This window comes from Rhinolophus sinicus, chromosome 13, assembly GCF_057876585.1.
Source record: "Rhinolophus sinicus isolate RSI-liver-muscle chromosome 13, RSI-T2T, whole genome shotgun sequence".
NCBI classification, from domain to species: domain Eukaryota; kingdom Metazoa; phylum Chordata; class Mammalia; order Chiroptera; family Rhinolophidae; genus Rhinolophus; species Rhinolophus sinicus.
Genome location: NC_142513.1, coordinates 18900394 through 18924655, shown reverse-complemented (window position 1 = coordinate 18924655; position 24262 = coordinate 18900394). Strand labels below are relative to the sequence as shown.

General features: G+C 40.1%; 1 protein-coding gene across 2 annotated transcripts in view; it reads right to left on the bottom strand.

Moving 5' to 3' along the window:
* Positions 1-24262, bottom strand: part of NDRG3 (NDRG family member 3) — a 70015-nt gene that overhangs the window by 17073 nt on the left and 28680 nt on the right. For both annotated transcript variants that reach the window (XM_019732639.3, XM_019732650.3), the window contains exons 4-9: positions 16226-16331; positions 15052-15172; positions 13372-13434; positions 12459-12519; positions 10949-11035; positions 6554-6610 (exon numbers count right to left, since the gene is read on the bottom strand). In XM_019732639.3, the coding sequence (XP_019588198.2) occupies positions 6554-6610; positions 10949-11035; positions 12459-12519; positions 13372-13434; positions 15052-15172; positions 16226-16331 (495 nt within the window). The remainder of the gene's footprint in view (positions 1-6553; positions 6611-10948; positions 11036-12458; positions 12520-13371; positions 13435-15051; positions 15173-16225; positions 16332-24262) is intronic.

Below are 24262 nucleotides of genomic sequence, written 5' to 3'. Positions count from 1 at the left end.
AAAATAGGAATGAAAAAAGAGACAATACTGTCAGCTTTACAGATATAAAAAGAGTTATTAAGGGGAGATTATGAATAATTACATATCAACAATTTAGATAACCTAGAAGAAATGGAAAAATTCCTAGAAAGACACCACCTAAAACATCTCAAAAAGAAATTTTAAAAATCTGAATAGATCTATAACAAGTAGTGATTAAATTAGTAACATAAAAACTCCACAGAGAAAAGCTTTGGCCCAAATGCCTCCAATGTGAATTCTACCAAACATTTAAAGAATCAACAGCAATCCTTCCAAACAAACTCTTACAAAAAATAGAGAGAATACTTCTCACATTCTTTGTGGCCAATTATTACCTTAATACCAAAACCAGACAAAGACATCCTAAGAAAATTACAGACCCTTTAAATATAAACTCAAAAATCCTTAACAACATACTAGCAAACCAAAGTAACAACACAGAAAAAGGATTATAGTATACATAATGAGTAAGTGGGTTTATCCCAGGAATGCAAGGTTGCTTCAACATACGAAAAACAAGTAATACACCATATTAAAAAAGACTAAAGGACAAAAGTTACACATCTCAATAGATACAGAAAAAGCACTTGACAGAATCCAACACACTTTCACTATAAAAAGACTCAACAAACTAGGAACAGAAAATAACTTCCTCTACCTGATAAAGAGCATCTTTGAAAAATACACAGCTAACATCATACTTAATGGTGAAAGACTGAATACTTCCCTCTCAGATCAGAAACAGTACAAGAATGTCCATTCTCATCACGTCTATTCAACACTGTACCCGAGGTTCCAGCCAGGGCCTACAAAGTTCTGTTTAGGCAAGAAAAGAAATAAAAGGTATCCAGACTGGGAAGAAAGAAGTAAAACTACGTCTACTTGCAGATAACATAATCTTGTATATAGAAGAGCCTAAGGAACCCGCAAAAACAACTAGAGCTAATCAATTAGTCCAGCAAGGTTGAAGGATATAAGATCAATGTACAAAAATTAATTGTGTTTAGATTTATTCCCTGGAAATGACAAAATACAAGGTCTCTGATCTGGGAGACCACAGGCTCAGGTAGCAGTAGACAGATCATACTGAAAACAAGATTAAATTAAAATTTAAAACCTGAACGTAGAGGCCCTCAGTCTTCTGCATTTGGGTCCAAGAATACTAACGTTTGTACCTGGTGTGTAATCTCAAAATCTACCCGGGGGAATCTGACTAGTCCCACAGACAGGATCTAAAAGTGTTGACATCACTAAAGGTGTTGACAGCAGGGGTTTCCCAAGGAAACGGCCCAGTTTGATCGCCCCCAGTGATAAGCCTCACCTGGTACACACAGGCCTTTCAGTGACCCGCCCTTATTAAAAGTGGATAGCCAGGGGTCAGCAGCCATTTGGGGAAAGCTGTGCCAGTCACCAATTTCTGGTTTCTCAGCCTGAGATCTACCATCTTTATGGTACAGGAGCTAGACTGCAGAAACATTTTCCCTTTGCTAGTCCTTTTAAAAAATTTAGTACAGGATGGGTGGCTGGTTAGCTCAGTTGGTTAGAGTGCGAGCTCTTAATAACAAGGTTGCCAGTTTGATCCCCACATGGGCCCCTGTGAGCTGCCCCCTCCACAACTAGACTAAAACAACTACTTGACTTGGAGCTGATGAGTCCTGGAAAAACATACTTAAAATAAAGTTAAAAAAAAAAATTTAGCGCAGGAGCCAGTGGTTGAAGTATCAGGAACCCTTATAGACCAGGATCAGTCAACTGCACCCTCTGCCCATGCTCTCCCCACCCAACTGCAGATTCCGTAGCAGCTCAGACCTCATTTTAGACAAATGTCTCCCCCACCTGGTAAGTGGCTCCCCAGACCAGCTATGGCCCTCACACTATTGGCTGGCTCTGTTTCCAGTGGAAACCATGCCTTCCTCAAAGAAGCCAACCTCTTGGGCTGGGTGGTGAGGCTCAACTAAGTCACTCCCTTCAGTGTCCACGCACCCTCGGCCTAGAAGCAGTAGCTGCTATTTTGCCACTGGACCCCCTCAGAGTCCTCGTTTACCCCTTTCAGAAGTTAACCACTCGTTAACAATATTTTGTTTAAAATTTTCTCTGCTCAAAGTATGTGCTTTCTGTCTTCTTACTGGACCTTACAGCCCACAGAATGGAGAAAGTCTGACCTTAATGCGGAGGTGTAATCAGACCTTCTGTATGCCAAGCCCTGACTCCCATGCTGAAATTTTTAAAAAGGAGACAAAACCTAGAAAAGAAATGCCTTCCACCCACTGTCACCTTGCAGTGTCCCTCCAGTGTTCTTTACTTATAAATTCTAATACTATCACCTGGCAAAGGAGAAACGTACAGAAAAAGAAAGCAGTCATGGCTTAGCTCTGAATAACATCGACCTAGGATTATAGTGTAATACATGCTAGAGAATGGTAAGAGTAGGAAAAGGCACAAGGGAACCTTTTTGGGGTGATAGAAATGTTCTACAATCTTGATTTGGTGGTGGTTACATTGAGAGTATATGTACATACAGGTCACTGAGATCCAGTTATATTTTTGCCCTTTATGTAAATTACACATCAATTAAAGAGAGAGCAAATGTGGAGGCAAAACCCAAAATAGCTAAAAGTATTAAAGTGGTTGGTTACCTCTAAGAAGCAGGAAATGAGGTGGGTGGTAGATTCTTTGTAACAAGCCCTATAGAACTTCTCTACTTTACAATACATGTGAATTTTAACTTCAATAAAATATAATCTAAATAAGACTATAAACTTTAGAGTTAATCTGACCTAGATTCAAACCACTTGCTATCTGGAAAAATGGTCGCAAGTTATGTTACCTCACAGACCCCTCAGTTTCTCCATCTTAAAATAAGTCTAATAGAACCATGTGAAAAACAACTGAGTTTATACCTTAAAAGTACTTATCAAAGTGCTTTACACATAACAAGTACTCAGAAAAAGGCTAATTTTCTCCCCACCTACCACTTTCCTTCCCACACACAGACTACAGTTGAGTGTACATTACTCCTACCGTATTTCCCTGAGTGCACATTACTCCTACCGTATTTCCCCGAAAATAAGACCAGGTTTTAAATTTTTGCTCCAAAAGACGCATTAGGGCTTATTTTTAGGGGATGTCATTTTTTTCATGTATAACAATTTACATTTATTCATGTACAATCTACATTTATTCATGTACAAAAAATCTACATTTATTCAAATAGTCATGTCATGTCATCTTCTTCTGGAACATTGCCATAACTCTCCAAACCCCAAATTCTGGCTTGAATTTCTTGTGACTCCATTTCCTGTAGAACCATTGGCCCCAATCTCTCATGTCCAGCAACAGAGCTCTCCTTAAATGAGCACTTCTTGTCCACGTAGCCTGTTTGTAGTGCATTGGCAACACAGTTGTCAGTGAATTCTTCACCCAAGTCACGACCTCTTGCAGGCGAGGCTTCACAAAGTTTCCATGCTGATTTCTCTCCATTCTATTTTCAATGTAGTCATTGATTTCCATGTGCAAATGGTCCCTGAATGGCTTGTTTATTGCAATATCAAGAGTCTGGAGATAGGCAGTCATTCCTGTGGGAATCATTGTTTGATCTATTCTTCTCTCTGCAAGGAAGTTCTTCGTGTCTTTAGCACGGTGAGTGCTGGCTGAATCCCAGACTAGCAGACCTCTTTGGCCACCTCACAAAACAAGTGGCAGCATTAAATCGACCCACTTCCTTATAACTGCTTGTGTGCACCAGGCTTTTTCGGTTTCAAGAACATAAATGCCTGAAACATGTTCAACCTTATCTTTCTTGCCCTTAGTGATGATTAGAGGTGGGGCTTTCTTTCCATCCAGATGAATTGCCAAAATACAGGTACTTTCGTAACCAGTGGAGGGAATGCAGATTGATGATGCGTCCCTCTGCTCAATTGTCGTTTGAGATCCTTGGCCCATGAAACACGGCAGTTTCATCCATAGCAATCATGATGGAGAGTTGGTATTTAGAAAAGTCGATGCCATCAACAAAGGACTTGAATGCAAGTGCATGTTTAATAACTTCAGTATCTTCCAGCTTGAACAGTGCTATCGATCTTAGAGACAGTGAATATCGCTGAAGGAAGCCATCCAGCCAGTGTTGTGATGCTTTGAATTCTCCTGGGGGATATTTCTAACTGTGGTGCCATTGCAAGGGCAAATGCTTGAATATCAGCCCTGAGCACAACCAAAGCCTTTGCTCTCCTGTCAGCAATCCATTCACAGATGATGTCTTCCAGCTCAGGAAATAATGGTTGCTGATCTGATCCACACTGGTGCTTCTTAGCATTTCCCTCGTCCACCTGTTGACTGAGGTTGTTGTACTCTGCTCGCCATTTTCAGACCATTCGGAGATCCAACTTCTCTTTGCAGAAAGCTGTAAGATTTTTGCCCCTGGGGTCCTCCACGATTCCTTTCTTGTACTCAACGGAATAGCTCTTTCTTTTTGCACTCATCTTGTCTGGGGGTCAAAATATTATTCCCTTTAAATCTACCATTAAATCAAGTGTTAACTGAAGACTTATGAGACAGGAGTGGCAACAAAAATGACAGTTAAGAATGATGGTCCACACAAAAGCGATGAAAAATTGCAGGCACCAAAATTCAGAAAATGTTTATTTCACAAAAGTACATTAAGTACGTCTGTTACAACACACAACATATTGAATTATGAAGATTCATATTAGACACAACCACGTCCATTCATTATCAAGTGCACACGTTATTCGTACGTTGTGTCTGTACTCCGACTGGTCATTCGGCAATAAGAGTTCATCTGTTTACATAGGCATTTACCTCTTGTCCAAAGACGCCCGCTTGGGTATTTACAAATACGTAATTATAGTTTATATTATCATTTATTTTAAGTATGAATGTCAATATTATTTATTTATATTTAATTTTATATTAATATTATTTTATAATTCAATATGTCCATCGTGTGTTGCAACAGACATACTAAATGCGTCCATCTGGATGACAATCTTAACTGGGGCTTATTTTGGGGGTAGGGCGTATATTACGAGCATCCTGAAAAATCATGCTAGGACTTATTTTCCGGTTAGGTCTTATTTTCGGGGAAATAGGGTACTTATTTTCTTCCCATCTCTTCTCTTCAGGCACCTCACAGCTCTCCAACCTCATTCCTCCTTTATTCCCTCACTCCTTCATAGGTTATCTGTGATATTCGGATTTATAATAAAAAATATATATTTGGTCTACATTATGTTCATGGCACAGAGCTCCTAAAACCCTACGAATTTTAGAAGTGAAGAGAGCAAAAAAGCTGTCGTGTTATGTTAATGGAATGACTTTTGGAAAGGCCCTAAGTAACTTCTGGATGGGAGTTGGTTGCCAGGGAAACCAATCAAATGATTTGAGGGTTGGAACTTATAGTTCCACCCCAAGGAGAGGGGCTGAAGATTGAGTTCACTTGCCAATGGCCGGTGATTTTATCAATTGTGACTATGAAGCCTCCATAGAAACCCAAAAGGAGAAGTCCTGGAGAGGTTCCAGGTTTGTGGACATGTCAAGGTTCTGAGGCAGTGGCGTGCTCTGAAGAAGGCATGGAAGCTCCGTGCCCCTTCCCACATACCTAGCCCTATGCATCTCTTCCATCTGGCTACTGAGTTATATATCCTTGTAAAATAAACCGGTCATCTACTAAGTAAAATGTCTCTCTGAGTTTTGTGAGTTGTTCTAGCAAATTAATCAAACCCAAGGAGGGGCGTTTTGAAACCTATGATCTACAGTTGGTCCCTCAGAAGCATAGGTGACAGGTTGAACTTGTGACTGGCATTTGAAGTGGGGAAGGAGGGGTGGTGGCAGTCTTGTAGGACTGAGCCCCTAACCTGTGGGATCTGACAATATCTCCAGATAGAGAGTGTCATAATTGAACTGAATTGTAGGACATCCAACTGGTGTCCGAGAATTGCTCGGTGGTATGGAAAAAAACATACGCACTGTAACTGCGGTCAGAATTGTATTATCCAACTTGCTTTTCTCTCTGAAAAATTACCCAAAATTACCCATGTAACTGTCACTTCCTCTGTAGACTTCAGTTTCCTCACCAGCAAAACATGAGGATCAAACAACATAATCTCTAAGGTTCTTTTAGCACTAACATTTCTTGGTTTCATTTTTCTCTGAAATTTCTATTTCTATAAAGCCTTTCCCAGACCTCATTATGGCTCTAAAGATGTTTGGTGAGGCACGTGATGTTGTCAAACATTAACAGATGGCATGCTGCTTACAGGGAACAGGTGTGTATGTAGGGGTGGGTGCTGCCTTCTCTTATCTCTCTCTGAACGCCAAGAGCCATGTGGCATCGAGTTAATGCCTCTCTCCTAAGACTTTCATCTTTTCTGGGCCAAAATATATACCTCACACTGCACTGGAAGTGTCACCCACTAGAATCAAGTGAATTCTAAGGCACCCCTTCTTTCCTGAGGCAAATCCTTCTCTGCACGCAAGCCAATAAACAACTCTCCTGCTTGGAATAGGCACTTACCTGCCCAAAGTGATGAGCCAAAATAATGTCCACAATATTGGTTGTCAAGCCCGAGATCTAAAAAAGATAAAAACTTTGTGTCAAGGGAGTAAGCATATGTATAAACTTATCACGCTGTCCACTTAAGACTAGTGCACTTTATTTTATATGTATATTGTATACAATATATATATATGTTATCCTTCAGCAAACAAAAACACAACTCAGTGTCACATATTTTCATGAGATGGTAGTTTCAAGAGACATGAGAACAAACAAGTCAGAAAAAAATGCAGTCTCACTTCCTGGGTAATAATATAGCCTGTTTTGTAATAGGCGGCTGGAAGAAATGGGGCCATAATTTTTTTGAAAATTTGAGACCAAGTCACAGCTATTAGTTACCTCATTCCCTGCCTGCCTTTCAGTTTTACACTGGATTTATGGATAAGAATTAACTTACAACCAGTCCCAAACCATCCAAGAGACAAAAACGAATTTTTCTTCTTTCCTCTGGTGTTTGCTATCTTCATTTCAGGGAGTGGGAGGAAACTGCTGTTTGCATAATGTTCTTGCATTTTGAACATTTTTCTCCTATTTTTTTCCACTTGGAAAGGATGCCTATCACAGTCTAATAAATGCAGCAATCTGTGTAAATCTGCAAACTGTTAGTCTATTTTCAGAAAAATGTCCAACTCAAATCATGTTGTTGATTCCCCTAAAGCCTTTTTTTTGGTTTATTTTAAGCTCATTTCTTACTGCTGACTTGGATTAGAGGTGAAGTACTGAATTGGTGGTGGAGAAGGGATGAGGGAGACAGATATGGATATGGCTGGAGCAGGATCACATATATTCCCAGAAAGAGTAAGGAGGAAAGAAGACAAGGAATTTTCACATGGGTTTTCAATGATCCAACAGGATCATTGTAATTATAAATTAAAAATAATTAGAATAACCAATCTTATTTCATGTTTAAGACTCATAAGGTCATTCTGAAGTTTTAGAATTGTATTAGGTTATTATATGTTATTGAGAATGTTCAGGTAAGTTTTAATATACCCACATCCTAGACAGAAATTAGAACAAATTTTAAATAAGTCAGGTTATAAGAAGGAATTTCCATAGCATCTGGCAATAGCATTGTTAGTGTATTTCATTCAAAGCTAGGGTATGTATCTTTTCTCCAGAACTTAAATGTGGGGAGGAATGGGTAAATTTTTTAGAATCTGGTCTGCTGGTAGGTGGAATAGTTTAATATTTTTAAATAATTATAAAAGCAACACATGCTTATCATAGAAAATATGAAAAAAGTAAAATCATCTGTAATGCTCTGTAATCATCTATACAACCAAAGATGTAACTACTAGTGACAAATTATTTCCCCTTTTTCTGATGCATCTGTGTATTTCACAAAATTGGGACATGCATAGTTTTAGTCTTTTTTTCTTTAAACATGAGAATTTTCTCATTTCCTTCAATAACCAAAAAACAATTTTTTGGTTGCATAATATTCCATTCTGTGGTTGTACCACAATTTTGTAATTCTGTATTATTGGCATTTAGGCTGTTTCCATCTTTTTGCCTTCTAAGTAATGCTTTAATGAATACCCTGGCTCTGCGACTTCCTAGCTATGTGACCTTAAACAAATGACTTAATTTCTCTGTGGGATATTAATGGTACCATATCACATTATGAGAATGAAGAGTTTAAATATATAGCCACAAAAAATTAAGAACAGCTCCTGGTACACAGTAAGCACTAGGTATGTGTTAGATTTTTAAAAGGTTATTATCCTTCTATTTAAATCTTTGTATGTATCACTATTTATTCTTCAGATAAGCTCCTAGATGACAAATTACTAGATCTCATGGTTAAGTATTAATAAAGACTCTTGATACATTTGGCAAGCTGCGTGGCAGTATTTTGGAGACCATCTCCAATGGTGTTTTAGAACGAACATTTATGGCAACTTCAAAGCACTTAGAAGTAGGCATTTATTTAAAAATGAGATTACATAAGGCATCTTTTAACAAGCAATGAAAGCTTAAGTTATTTTTCTCTCTGGAAAACTTTGTAACATCACTGATTTAATCTAAATCACATTAATTTTAGATTAAAATAACATTTGTACTTCAGCAGGAAAAAAGTTTCAAAACTGCTTTCCTTTCCAACCTAAAAATACTGAATTATTTCTTAGCACAGGTGAATCAGTGCAAATGTGGTATAATATAATGCTTTTCCTCTTACTATCTTTTATCCTCTGTGGTTGCTGCTAGTATTGTTTATATTTATTTGTAAAGTTATTAGCATACCATGTAGTTTCCTATCTCCTTCAAGAGATTTTAGATAGAATTATATCTTTTATAAGATTTTATTGGGGAAGGGGAACAGAACTTTATTGGGGAACAGTGTGTACTTCCAGGACTTTTTTCCAAGTCAAGTTGTTGTCCTTTCAGTCTTAGTTGTGGAGGGCGCAGCTCAGCTCCAGGTCCAGTTGCCGTTGCTAGTTGAAGGGGGCGCAGCCCACCATCCCTTGTGGGAGTCGAACCGGCAACCTTGTGGTTGAGAGGATGCACTCCAACCAACTGAACCATGTGGGAGCTCAGCGGCAGCTCAGCTCAAGGTGCCGTGTTCAATCTTAGTTGCAGGGGGAGCTGCCCACCATCCTTTGCGGGACTCGAGGAATTGAACTGGCAACCTTGTGGTTGAGAGCCCACTGGCCCATGTGGAAATTGAACTGGCAGCCTTCCGAGTTAGGAGCATGGAGCTCTAACCGCCTGAGCCACCAGGCCAGCCCCTAGAATTATATCTTGATAGCAAACACCTTCATCTTTCAGAGAGTAAACACTGCAATCTACCCATCTTTGGGGGCAGTAGCAAAGATAAGCTATTTGGGTTCACTGAAGAGAGTGATTGATTGATTGATTCATTCATTTCTCTCATTATAATAATGAGTGACGGGGCCAGCCCAGTGGCTCAGGTGGTTGGAGCACCATGCTCCTAATGCCAAGGTCGCCAGTTGGATTCCCACATGGGCCAGGGAGCTGCGCCCTCTACAGCTAAGATTGTGAACAACACCTCTCCCTGGAGCTGGGCTGCTACAAGCAGCTGGAGGTTGGCATGAGCTGCTGTGGGCAGCTATGTGCTGCTGTGTGCCACCATGAGTGGTCGGCAACCATCGTGAGCAGCTGACAGCTGGCAAGAGCTGCCGTGAGCGGCCAACTGATGACTGGTGACCGAATCCCTCAGAAGAGGGGAGCGCAAAGCTCATAATACCAGCATGGGCCAGGGAGCTGGCCCTACACAACTAGACGGAGAAACAACAGCTTGAACCAGAATGGGGAGGGGAGGTGGAGGCGGAAGAAAGGGGGAAAAAAAATGAGTGAAAATGCAAACTACAGATTGGGAGAAGATATTTACATATAGCCAGTAAAGGATTCATACGCAGAATATATCAAGAACTCTCACAGATCAGTGAGAAAAATACCAGCAAACTGATTTAATAAAGAAAAGGCAGAAGACTTGAACAGTCACTTCATCAGATGATATTCAAATGGCCAGTAAGATTTAGAAATGTGCTCTACACCATGAGCCTTTAGGGAAACACAAATTAAAACCCAACTTTATTTACCCATATAAGCATAGCTTAAAATTAAAAAGATGCTACAATTAAAAATTATTTTTTAATAATGAATGCTATTTCGGTGATGGATACCGTATAAAAACAAACTAATATTATAAGTAAAACTGCTCTTCTTTTGTAAAAATCAAAAGGACTATCAAACGTTGGTGAGGATGTGGAATAACTGGAACTGTCATGTGTCGCTGGTTTGGGAATTGGCCAAACACTTTGGAATGTTGGCAGCAGCTCCTAAAGCTAAACAGACAACTGACCTATGACACAGCAATTCCACTCCTAGGTATAAACCCAAATGAAATGAATGTGTAGGTCTACTGAAAGACTGATAAAAGAATGTGCATAGGAGCTTTATTCATAACAACCACGTAACAACTCATTGTATGTATTCATACAACAGACTATTAAAATACTACAAAGATCTACTGCTACACACAACATGACTGAGACAACGGTGAGTCAGAGAAGCTAGATACAAAAGAATACATATTCTATGACTCCAATGATATGAAGTTTAAGAATAAATAAAGCCAACCTACGATGTTAGAAGTCAGAATAACAGTTATTTCCGGGAAGGGAGAGGAAGTATTAAGAGCAGAGCTGGAAATATTCTGTGTATTGGCTGGGTGGTGATTACAAATGCAAACATTCATCAAGCTGTGCACTTAAAACTTCTTGCTCTTAACTGTATATCCCTCAACGAAAAAATAAAAAAGAAAGCAGAGAAACCATTTTGAGAAGGGACCAAGAGGAGAGCCAATGGACACCATTTGGTGCTTACTTTGGAAGCTGCCCAGTCAATCCAGCCTTTAGCACAAGGGTCCACGTTAATGAGCACGAGGCCTTCCACCAGCTCTGGGTGGTTAAGCTGCAACAGGAGACAAAGACAACAGAATGAAGGTCCCACTCCCAGCGTTCTTCTAAAAATACCGGAGAATGGTTCATTAATTCTTACTATGCCCTAATGCCTCAGATTTGAAAGGAAGACTTCAAAGAGGTGCTAGGGAGGATATTCAGAAAAATAGCTGTTTCAATCTGAATTAGCATCTGGAAAACCAGTTTCTTAATTGCTGTCAGCTGATCTTGCCTTGCAACGATCTCTGGGGGAGAACATGTTTTTCTTATTTCTACAGCAAAGGAAGGCACCTGGTGTCTCTGTAGTTATTCAGCTCATGGTGGGTCTTCCCTGCTCGGAAAGTGCCCTTAAAATGACTTCACATAAGGGGCTGTTAAGGCTTAAACTGGCTATTTCACACTGTGAAATATACCTTTGTTTCCAATAGGGGCTTCTTAAGTGTTTTTTCAAACCACATGAATCGGTGATCCCCACCCCAGAAGACTGTCTTATCAACCAAGAGGGATTTGAAAAAAAAGTGCATTAAGTAAAAATCAATAGGAACGTTTCTGTGTAAACTCAAAACTCTAGCTTACTTTTCTCCCTCTGATTACGCTCACTACAGAAAATTTGATAACTATAAATTATACAGAAGGTGCCAAAAAAATGTATACACATTTTAAGAAAGGAAAAAAACGGTATTAAAACTGTAATAATATACACTGATAACAAAAGATGAATACAAGTCATGTGTATACATTTTTTTGGCACCCCCGGTATAAAGCAGAAAATAAAATTTCATATTATCTTACCACACAACATCAATCCCTGTTTACATCTTAGTATATATTTCCTTCTAGTCCTTTCCTATGCCCATGACAAACAACGTTAACCTGTATTCTAACTTGGTTAACATTTTAGTATACCGGGGTGCCAAAAAAATGTACACATTTTAAGAGATGTTATAAAAAAAAAAAAGAGATGTTATCTAGTATGCATTACTTTTCAAAGTTGAATTGAATTATAGTAGCAATGTGTAGTATGACATTCGCTCAAAAGATGGTGTTAATCAAATGAATGCTAGTGTCATTCATTGTATTATAATTTTAATACAGTTTTTTCCTTTCTTAAAATGTATATACATTTTTCTGGCACCCTCTGTATGTGAATCGCATCATTACAAGCGCTTCTTACAAAATTTTAATGGTTGTACAAAATTCTATCCTAAGTATTCTCTAAGATTACTTTTTATGGACGATGTACTGCCCTTATTTGTGATTCTTCACGTACTATAAGTATAGAGCAAGGCTTTATCCAAACCTATATCTGAGCTGACAGACTTTATTAAAAAACTGACTTAAGACCCACAATAGAACCTGGTCACTTATCACAGCAATAAGAGCTGTGATCTAGGCAGTACCTCAAAGGGGTTGAGACTAATTCTCCATGTACTCACCGCAAATTTGCTGAGGATATAAGCTCCAGCTCCAACTCCAATCCCAATGATGCTTTTCACACTATGAACGAAACACACAAACACCGATACGGTTAACTCATTTGGAGGCAGCATGACATAACGGAAAGAATACAACTGGGTTCAAATCTTGGCTCTGATGCTTACTAAATACAGAATTTGGTCAAGTTTCTTCAAGCCCGACAGTATCCACTACGAACATTACCTCTTGCCTGGCTGCTGTAATAGCTTAACTGGCCTCCCAACCTTTTCTCTTTTACTCCTCTCCAACCCATTCTCTCCACAGCTAGTAATCCTTTTTTAAAAACTGCAGTTTTATTGATGTTCAATTTACATATTCAGAGTGGTCATTTTAAAAGACTAAATTGGATATCACTCCCCTGCTTCAAAGCCTTCAGTATTTTTTCTTTTGACTAAAATCCCAAATTCTTACCTGATCTGGGAGACCTATGTAATCTGGTGCTTGTCTACCTCTTGAATTTCACCCCATGTCTTTCTCCCACTTGCTCATTTGGTCTAGGACTTTTGGACCTGTTGCTCCTTCTGTTTGGACTCCTTCCTCTTGCCCTGGCTCTCTGTCTAGGTAGCTCCTTTTAATCCTCCGAGTCTCAGACTAGATGACAGCTTCTTAGAGAGGCTCTCCCCAGCTAGCCATGTCTATGTAGATCCTGCCCTCCTTCTCTGTCACAACACCCCCAACTGACTTCTTCTCTAGCACTTGAGTTGTGATTATTTGTTTGCTTACTTGTCAATTATTTCCCCCACAACGATGTAAGCTCCATGAGGGTAGTGACTGTTTTTTGTTTTTTGCGGGGCTCACTATCACAGCCCCTAGATCAGACACACAGTAGAAAGTCCATAAAAACTGTGTGAAACAACTGCAGAACGAACCTACCTTAAGTGAGTAAGAACAGCAGGCAGCATTTCAGCCAGCTCATCCATTGTGGGGTACTGGTACCTGAAATCCAGAAGGACAGACACCTCCTGAGTTAGAAGGCACCCACATTTCCCAATTACAAGAACAGCTACAAAAGTACAGGATTCTTAAACTAAAGCATTCCCTTTACCAAAGGCTCAAGAGAGGTGATGTGGAACCTGGAAATGATTGTGGCATGTTGTGTGACTCGCTACGACCGCCATGCTAAGAAAATAAAAAAACCTGCATGTTCCTATATCCTCAAGAGCAGTCTCAGGCCAGAGGAAGCCACTTGAAAAGAAAAGGTGATATGGTTCTCTCTCAGCGGATTTCCAAATCGCTGACAATTACTTCAATCGGTTCAGGCTCAGTAAACTCCCAACAGTAAGAATCAGCTCAGGAAGTAGCTCTTGGTCTGCTGCTTATATTTAGGCAGCTAAATGCGAAAGTAAACAAAGCACAGTCGCAAATGAGCTCCTCATTGTAACGTTGTTTGTTTTACTTAGGCATCGGAGAACACCGCTACTTCCTGGCCTTTGAGTATCATGAACCACCGGATCCTAAGATGGTCCAACAAACCCAAGAATGGATTCGGACTAGGAATCCAATAGGAGTAGGGAGCACTCATAGAGATGGCAGAATCAAAGGTGGAGGGGATGTTAAGGCAGCCTCCTGATTACGGGGCAGGTGCTGCTCTACGTCTGAGAGGCAAGTCAGCCTGTCTCTGCTTGAGACACTTGTAGCGATGAAGCATTCTTGAGACACTTACGCACAAAACAGAAAAAAAAGGAATGGGATCTAAATCTTGTTGGATAAATGGGTCACTGGCCAATTTGTGTTGGAGAGACAGAGTAGCTTGGACATACTCAATAACGTGGATATGGAGCCGGACTGCCTGGGTTAAAACCCTGGCTCTGCTGCTCGTCTGTTATGTAACCCTGGCCAAGTTACTCAGTATCCCTGAGCCTCAGTTCCTCACTTGTAAAATGGGAATGATAGTAAGCTTATCCCATGGGGTTGTGAGGGTTAAATGACTTAATAGCTGTAAAGCATTTTAAGCAGTGTCAGAAATACTGTTTAAGCACCATATAAGTGTTAGCCATCATTTGTCTGCAATGGTCTATTTCACAGCAGTCACGGGCAAAGGCAGCTCTGGAGAGGCCTAAAGGAAGAGGGAAAGCATTGGCATTCCATAGCTTGTGCTTTCACGCCTCCTCCCAAGGTCTTCTCAATAATCACACTGTGCAAGGAAGAGTTAGGGACACTCTAGCTCTGCCATGCAAAGCAAGTTTAGGATGACGCCAGAGCTCCTAGTCAGTAAAGACACACCTCTACCTGACAGGGCAGCTTCTCAGAATAAATGGCTACACAGATATTCAAATTCCTGTCACCAGACGGGAGGTATTCCCAGGAAGCTCAGAGGGATCAGAGGTTGGGCCTGGGTAGCTGGGAGTTTCAGGGAGGAACACAAAAATGACAGTTGTACGTAACAGTGCTCTCAGAGCAAGGAGAGGAAACATGAGAAAGGCTGGCAGCTAACTAGAACCTTTAGGCTGTGCTCAAGTCCGCTGGGAAGGGCAGCACACACTACTTCTCTCCCTGGAACTCAGCCACTTGTTCTTCTGAGTGCATTTCTTCAGACCTTGCTTCTGGTCTTACCCTGTTGGGAAAGAGGGTGAACCTTCCTGTTGGCCTGGGGCATCCACATGACAGACAGCAAAGTGCTGGGTGATCTCTTGCATATCCTCAAAGTTAAAGAACGCATTGAAACAGGATTTATCTGCAAGAGTAAAAACACTCGTAAGTCACAGGCTCTTCATTTCTCCCCAGTTTTCTTCCACTCGATCAATTCTAGATCATCCTTCTCTTTCAGTCCCTTTTAATCACTGTCCCACTAACGTGAAGTGTCTGAACAATCTGTCTGACTCAAGGTGCCCTAAAGGCTGAACACCAGACGTCTCAATGACTTGAAAACAACTAATTCTCAATTCTACACAATGTCTACAAAGTGGACATCAATCCCAACAACGCACAGAATGCTGTCATTTTTCATGTACCTTATTGCCCTATCTGATGTAGAGACACTGACCATGTACATCCCAAGAACCTGGCCAGAGTGAGTTGGGCAGCTTACATTCACCAGGTAGAAGACTGTCTCTTGGAAAAATTGCTGGTGCTGGGGTACAGGGAGAGGCTGCTGCTTCTATTGCTACCCCGTAGTACAAGTGCTTCTCATGATAAAGAGGCCATGAAAGCTCTGGCACTAAACTGTGGCCTTACACTCAGACCACCTCTGCGAGGCAGAGAAGTGGGGAAGAAAATGTAAGTATACAGACTCCATATGCCTGTGGCGAGGGCCGGAATCGTATTACACTGGTACTACCATCTAGAAAAGTCCACTTAAAGGCACTGATGACAGGCTGTAGCAAGAACACTTTTACCAATTCATTGAAGAGTTCATCATGAAGTTAATTTCAAACCCTGGATTTTTAACCTGAAATATGAAAAAAAAACAAGGAAGCCTAGACTTAAAAAACTAAACAAAATTGATTTCAGTTCTCCTTTCTTAACCAGTTCATTATATAACCTCCAGTCCTTTAGCAGATGTGACACACAGGTGAGGCATAATTCCAGCTTCCCCCCAAACACGTTCTCCTGCGCTCTTCCCAGGAACGTTCATCCTGCCATTTACATATGTAGCAATGAAGAGGGAAGTAAGGCAGAGGACAAAACCTATGTTCTATTAGAATACAAGAATCTCTTATGTATGTGTGTTTTTCTAATATACAAAGATTAAGTATTATAATAAAAAGGTACAAAATCAAATACATACGATTGAGGCCAATGTCATGGTATGTCAGAATAACTGGTCTGTTTCCCTTCGGTAGGCCTCTTATGGTGACGTGGACCACACCATGAGTTGTTTCTATGTCGTGTTCCTGTAACAAGAGAAGGTAACGTCTCAGCAAAAGCAGAATGAACTTCCCAGGTTGCTGAAGTTTCACAGCGCCTGACTCACTGCTATTTTCCACTAGCCGGGGCAGGACACATCACTGAACTATAAGCACACCAGAGAGATGCTATGTTACATAGAATATTCCTACTTTCTAATTCCTTCCAGATAAACAAACAAATAAAGGAGGGGGGAAAATACCTTCTTAACCACAAAGCTCACTTTCTTAAGTGGAGGAAATCAGGGATCTGTTAAGAATATTATCCAATTGGCTATGGAAAGGACATCAACAAATTGAATAGAGCCAGTAAGACCCAGGGAAAGAAAAACTAAAAAAAAGCAGGAGATAAGAAGTTGCCAGGTAAAAAGCCAGAGGCTTCAGAGCCTCTAAACACATGTTCGTTCAGCAACTGGTAAGTTCAGTGGACATCTATGGGTGTGTATGCCTAAAATCTCTCCCCTTTCCTGGGAGCTGCCCGTCTGTTGTCACCCATATCTTACAGCAGTGGCTCTTGGCTGCCGTGTTTATAGACTGTAACCTTATGGCCACAGCTGACTGGAGTCAGGTGGCCATCTGGTCCATGCTGGGTCAGCTTCCTTCCCTGAGGATTTGTAATTGGGACAAAGAGATTCCATCCTTGGCAGCTAACAGTAGACATTTCCACTGCTCTAATTCCTGGTTCTAGTTTAATTTTTGAGACATCCCTGGATTGCCTCTGGTTTAAACTAGCTGGGTGGGTTTGTTCCCTGTAACCCAAAGGATCTGAACCGAAGCAACTGAGTCAAGTTTAAAATGACTATAGTCAGAGCAGAGCTTAAGACCTGAAACAAGATGCAACCAAAGACTAGCACTAAGTAAGAGTGGTTGGGTGGAAAAGAAAGAGACTGTGGAAAAGTTAGCTGAGATTTATTCTAATCTTCAAAGTCTACATTTCTCAAAAATAAAAAACTATCATGTCTAGCCTAGTGAATTTTTGCTGACAAAGTTGTCCATGCCTATCTCGGGAAATCTCATGGTAGATGAGACAAGATTAGCTGTCAATAAGAATCCCAACCCAGGCAAAGGGCTTCCAACTTAATTTCCTAATAAAGAACTTCATCAGAGCTTTGGTTTCTTCTCTGATGTGGGACGCAGAAGAATCTTAGGCTAACTGACCACAGCGTATCTCAAATCTGGCCCCAGGCTAGAGCAGCTATCTCTATCAAATCAAACCACAAATGACAATAATTCTGCTATTCTCTATTACTGCCACCTCTTATTCAAAGGCTTGAAAAGGGGAAGTAAGAGATGAAGAAGAGACTCAGTTACTGTGAACTGGCTATGAAATAAAGTATAGGATTTGGATGGGCGGAATATAAAGATAAATTCCTGTTACTGTAGGAGCATTTCTCTCGTGGTAATGTCAGACTTACTGAGGAGCCCCCTCAACCACCACGGGGTTCATTCATTCATTAAACAACTATTTATTGAAACCCTACTACCAGAACCTGGACTGAGAATCAAACCATGGATAAGAGAGATATGATCCCTGCTCTCATAGAGAGATTATGTTCCAACAGCGAGGCAGACAATAAACATATAAATCGACCAACCTAATAATAGCTTGTGATAAGTGCTATGAAATAAATAAATAGGATGCTGTGATAGAAAATTGAGAAGGTGGGGGTGGGGAGATGAGAGTAAGGGGGATCAAATATATGGTGATGGAAGGAGAACTGACTCTGGGTGATGAACACAAATCGGATTTATAGATGATGTAATACAGAATTGTACACCTGAAATCTATGTAATTTTACTAACAATTGTCACCCCAATAAATTTTATTTAAAAAAATTTAAAAAAAGAAAATTGAGAAGGAAGACATTAACTCTATTAAACTGTCAGGATGGTGTGAATTAAATCAATGAAATAAGATTTCATACACAGCAGAATGGCAAAAATTTTAAAGTTGGATTAACACCAAGTGTTGGCCAAGATGTAGAGAAATAAGAAGCCTCAGATACTGTTAGGCATATAAACTGGAACAACTACTCTGGAGAACAATGTGGTAATTTCTAGTAAAGTTAAGAGGTGTCTACCCTACAGCAGTTTAATTTTTAGGTATAAGCTAAAGAAATTCTCAGGCCGGCCTGGTGGCTCAGGTGTTTGGAGCGCCATGCTCCTAATGCCAAGGTCGCTGGTTCGATTCCCATATGGGCCAGTGAGCTGCACCCTCTATAGCTAAGATTGTGAACAACAGTTCTCCCTGGAGCTGGACTGATGTGAGCAGCCAGAGGTTGGCGTGAGCTGCCGTGAGATGGGCTGCTGTATGCCACCGTGAGCTGCCAGCAGCCAGCGAGAGCTGTACTGTGAGCAGTCAACTGATGACTGGTGACTGCCTCAGCCGGGGAGAGCGCAAGGCTCATAATACCAGCATGGGCCAGGGCCAGGGAGCTGGGTCCTACACACCTAGACTGAGAAACAACGGCTTAAACTGGAGTGTGGGGGAGCGGGGGGCAGAAGAAGGGGGGAAAAATAAACGAAATTCTCAAACACACAGAGATGTACATTGCAGCCTTATTTAAAATGTCAAAAACAACTGGAAATAGCCTAAATATCCATCAATAGGGAAATTGGTAAATGAATTATGACATATTCGTATAATGAACTACAGATAAAAATGAGTGAACTAGAAATAGAAGCATTAATAGAGAAAATCATGAAAACACAATGCTGAGTAGAAATGCAGAAGGATATGTATATACCACTTAGTAGATTTTTAAAAAAGCAACACTATGCAGACTGTATATATGTTTACATGCATACATTTAAAGTGTAAACACTTGGAGAAGGAATGTACACTAACTTTAGGACTTGTTTCCTCCTGGGAGGTGACAGATTCAGAAAGGGAACTCAAGGAGGCTTTGCTCTCTCTTATGTTTTTTCCTGAGAGAAAGAAAGAATAAAGAGGGAGCGAGAGAGAAGCCAGCCTCTGCCAAATGGGAGACACTACAGCAGAACCCAAGTTGAAGAAAATGTGCAATAATCTGTCATCTTGACAATTTAGTTGCTGGAGACTTCCTTCTGTTACATCCAAACCTTCAGTAGAGTCTTGCTTAAATATTCTTGCTTAAATATTCTCAGCTGTGCTACTGAGACCAGAGAGAAAAATCAGTTTACATGTTGGCCCTAAGGTTAGCAGAACCTCCTGAGGCCAGGTAATTAATTGATGGGGATAGTGTGTGGGTGTGGTGAAGTGGGGTAGGGAATAGTGAGCTGTCGGGAAAGTTCAGGAGAAGGACGATAAAAAAGGAGATGTAACAGATGGGATAAAAGAGAACATGTTAAAAGTAGATGAGGGAATAGGGCAAAGTAATTACTTTGTCATCATTTCATAATCTGGATGAAATTCAGTTAAAATTGGCTCACAAAATTTCAACTTTTTAGACGCTCAGCTGCGACCTCCCATAATACACCTTCAAATTGTATAACGACCCAAGTGTCAAAGGGCCAAGAGTCCTGGGCCCTTGTCCTCAATCCTGTTGCCCTTTCTGGAGCAACCCTTGGCTATCAGCGTCTTACAGGTTTCTCTTCATTTTAAAGTATGTGAATGTAGTTGAAGAACTATGATTTACATACACCTGAAACTAATATAATATTGTATGTTGGCTGTATTTTAATACAAATCTTTTAAAAAAGTAAAATTCTCACCTGTCAAAAAATAAAGTATGTGAATGTTAAGTGTTCAAAGACTATGAAAAGAAAGGAGACACTCACTTCCATATGGACTTCTAAATATATCCTTTGTGACCCTGTGTGTGAAGAGCTTGAACAAGTCTCTGCCTAGAAATGAATATGCAGAGACTGAGGCTACAGAGCTGACTCAATGATCAGGCCACCGCAGGGGGTGTAGCTGCCACCACCTTTCCGGCTTTAGTCAAGATCATTTGTTTCACAGGCTGTTTCTCCATTTACCTCAGCATTCTAGAGGGTGTGACTACACAATGAGTGTCTGTGCTCAAAGGGCACCAACCAAGGTAACACGCATGGTCATAGATCTTTCCCAGCACTCTGATTGTTTCCCATCGCCAAGGCTATGTACTTGAACATGAGTGATACCTTTATTCCCCAAGCTTATAAAACAACCTGAAATCATATTGGTCCCTGACACACTTCTCCATCCGGGACTGCCTCCCTCTTAATCAAAGATGTAGTTTAAAGGGGTGGGGGGTGGGAGATGAGGGTAAGGGGGATCGAATATATGGTGATGGAAGGAGAACTGACTCTGGGTGATGAACACACAATGGGATTTATAGATGATGTAATAGAGAATTGTACACCTGAAATCTATGTAATTTTACTAACAATTGTCACCCCAATAAATTTAATAAAATAAAATTAAAAAAAAAAAAAGATGTAGTTTAAGAGTCTTTTTTAAAATTTAAGAGTTTATGAATGAAAACCCAGCATTTATCTTAGGTATTATATTCGAAAAGCCCCCATTTGTATACATTTGCCCTATACAGCAGGCATTGTAGTTTTTCATTGTCATTTTATCTGTATCAAGTATTTGTTTTTAATTATTAAATAAAGTCTGTTGGGACTGTGGCTCAATAATTTAAAACTAAAAAAAAAATCTGAGTTTAGGATATTACCATTATTGGGTAATAATCAACTTTTACCTTTTTTCTGAGTCTTCTTCCTTTAGCTGAACGCACTGTCACCAGAATTAGACAATATAACTTGTCATAGCTCTCTGAACTCAGTTAAATTTTGATCACTTCATGCCTGTTAGTACCTCTTCCTCCCCCTGGCCAGTCTGAAATAGTTTAGATAAACTTATATGATGACATACTCTTGGAAATGTCAACGTTTTTATTAGTATGAAATTTTATTCTGTTTCTAGTAAGCAGGCTACTGTCATGAGCCTTAGGTAGGGATTCCAGGCAGGAATTCCCGCCCGTTCTCAGGAATTTCTTTCGCTTTCCAATTCCCGAATCCGGAGAAAAGTTGGTCAGGAAATTGGGAAAATCAGCTCCTTGAACCCAGGTGGTTGGTATTATTGGCCGTCACTTTGTGGAAACGATTCATTGTGGAGAACAGAAAACAGTTTATATCTCGGGATTCGGGAACGGGAAAGTGAAAAATTCCTGAGAACAGGGCGGGAATTCCGCCTGGAAACCCTAGCCTTAGGTATAGTTTTTATTATTATATGGAATTTTTGATGTAATACCCCCACCATTACCTCACCTCTGTGTAGTGGTATAAAGTTCATTTGCATAACTTCATTTAATCCCCTAGTAAAAAAAAATCAGCCTCCACAATTCCTCAGCTTTCTGCCTACCAGTAGGATACATTTTCCTTTTTAAAGTTCTATAATACATTTTCCCTGACTCAGTTCTCTCCCCCTTACCTCTTACGTCTTTCAGCCTAATTCAGCCAACACTCAGACAGCTGAGTGTTTTACTTTACAGCTACCCATAACTCACCCTTCTCTCAAACCACGCTCTTCATATGAAAGCTTCTTTTGCAACGTCAACAAAAATCTATCTTTTCCTCCTTCAAAGCCAACTCCAATATCTTCTTTACATAGCCTTAGATAACAATGAGGAGAAAAAGACTGACCAACTATTTAGCCCACACTCAACAGACCAGAACACCTTCAGAACACGGACTCTAGGAAAGTCCACATAGGAAGGGGTCCAGGTCTGGCCAATTCAAGCACCCGCTCTCTGACCACACTGAGTGGTTCAGGGATGTGCATGTCACCCCCACTTACACATGCTAAGCCAACGAGAATCCTCCTCTGATCTTTCCCTCGAGTTACAGTGAGGCTGCTAAGCTGGAAGGATGTGAGTTTGGTGCAGTTAGCAGCCATCAAGCCCATGATGGGACCGAGTTTGTCTGAGAAATAAATCCTCTAGTGACAGGGGAAGGGGAACTGAGATTGGGGATGGTAATTAAAAAACAAAACAAAACAAACCTTAGTTTTTTCAATTATAGGTTGGTGCAATTGCGTTTTTGCAATTATTTTTAACCTTTTAAACCGCAATTATTTTTGCACCAACCTAATATAACTTTTCTCTCAAAAATATGAGAATCAAGTAACCTATATCCTTAGAACTTAATAATCAACTTCCCCCAAAAACCAACAACAAAAGGGGGTCATCTCAGGGGAAGAACTGTGAACAAAGGCCATAGAAGGGAAAAGAGGGTAGGTCCGCAATAATTTCCGTTTTCCTGGGGGTACGTGGGGGATACAAAGGGAAGGAAGCAGTGGCTGAACGGTAGGTAGCCGGGGCCCACATTCACATCCTTTGAAGTCAGGGAGGAGATGGGAACTGATCAAAATCTCTAATACAGACCTGCAGCAGGGGACTGAATCTCGGCTCTCTCCAGACACTTCTTTTCTATGGAAGGAACTTTCACGATATTTATTTTATCTAATTCTTATTTTGTAACATGCCCATTCACCGAATGATTGGCAATAGTTTAAAGCTGTTTAAACCCCTTCAGAAGAGGCTGGTCACATACATACATTTGAATTATGGTACTAAAAACTAGTCTTCACAGTTGGGGTCTGTAAATCAGTTCTCTAAAGAGCTACTGCAATTAAACAGCCAGCATGAAATTACTCAGCCCTGGGCCTTGCCTGGATTGTCCCAGGAACAAGAACTCCACTCTTGTGAGTTCACTCTATTCCCAGTGGGGATGGTATGTGCAGGTAGACAGCAGCTGTTCACTTTTCGTTAATATTTATTGAGTACCCGTCTGGTGGAAGTGGAAGGCAATTTGACCAGATAGGTCAAGAGCCTTAAGTACGCTCATTCCAAGAATCCGAAATAACACAAAGTGTGGATAAAGTTTATGCACAAAAATGTTCAGTGAATTCAACATATTATAAGCAATCTAATTTCCAAAAACAATGAAATAGTTAAGGCATGGTATAGCCACAAGATGAAGTAGGCAGCCATTAGACATTTTTATGAGAGTTTTAACATAACATGGAAACGAGATTGTGTTCTAATATTAAGTCAGAAAAGGGGATACAAAATTGTATATCTAGTGTGATCAACCAAATAAATTTAAAAATTAATTATTTTCATAAAAACTACACATACGCACATATCTCAACACTAAACATATTAATATTAACATGGCTGTCCCTGGGTTATCGGATTATGAGTTTTTCTCTAGCTATAGTTTATAATTCTAATTCTCTGTGCTTTCCAAATAGTCAAATATGGGCATGTACTCTTTTGATAACCAGAATACAAAAGTAAAAACTGGAAAAAAATATAAAAGAATATGGTTATCTCTAGGTAGCAGGATTATAGGTAATCTTTATACTTTTATGGATTTTCTAAATTTGTTTCTGATAATACACAAGATACGTATTAATTTTTAAAGCAACATGTCACAGACACAGAGAAGCATAGCATGTCTCAGCTCTAATTCCAAACTTCTAAAGTCTCACAGAGCGGAGAATTAAGCAGCACGAAAGTAGATAAATGGATAATAAGCCTGCTGATTTATTATTTCAATCAGCAATAGGCTCTTTTCTCCTCATCAATTCTGAGCATGTCACCTCTAATTACCCCTTTCCTGATTACTCTTACATCCAAATATAACTGCTGTTTGCCTCAGAGGAACTACATAGCAATGAAGTCACTTAGGACAATCAAAGAACCAAGAGAAATGGTACATTTTTAATTATATTTTCAATTATTGAAAAACAACAACAACATGTAGTTGATCAGTTAGGAAAACGGGAAAGTTTGTGAGCTTGGTTGATGATGCTAAGATAACTTCCGTGGATTTCATCAAAGATTCCGTTAAGATTTTTCTGAGTCAAAACAAAGAAAGATCAGAAGGAAGCCCACAGTTAGGCTAATGGACACCACCAATACCCGCTGAATGCTTTTTCATTTAGCGAT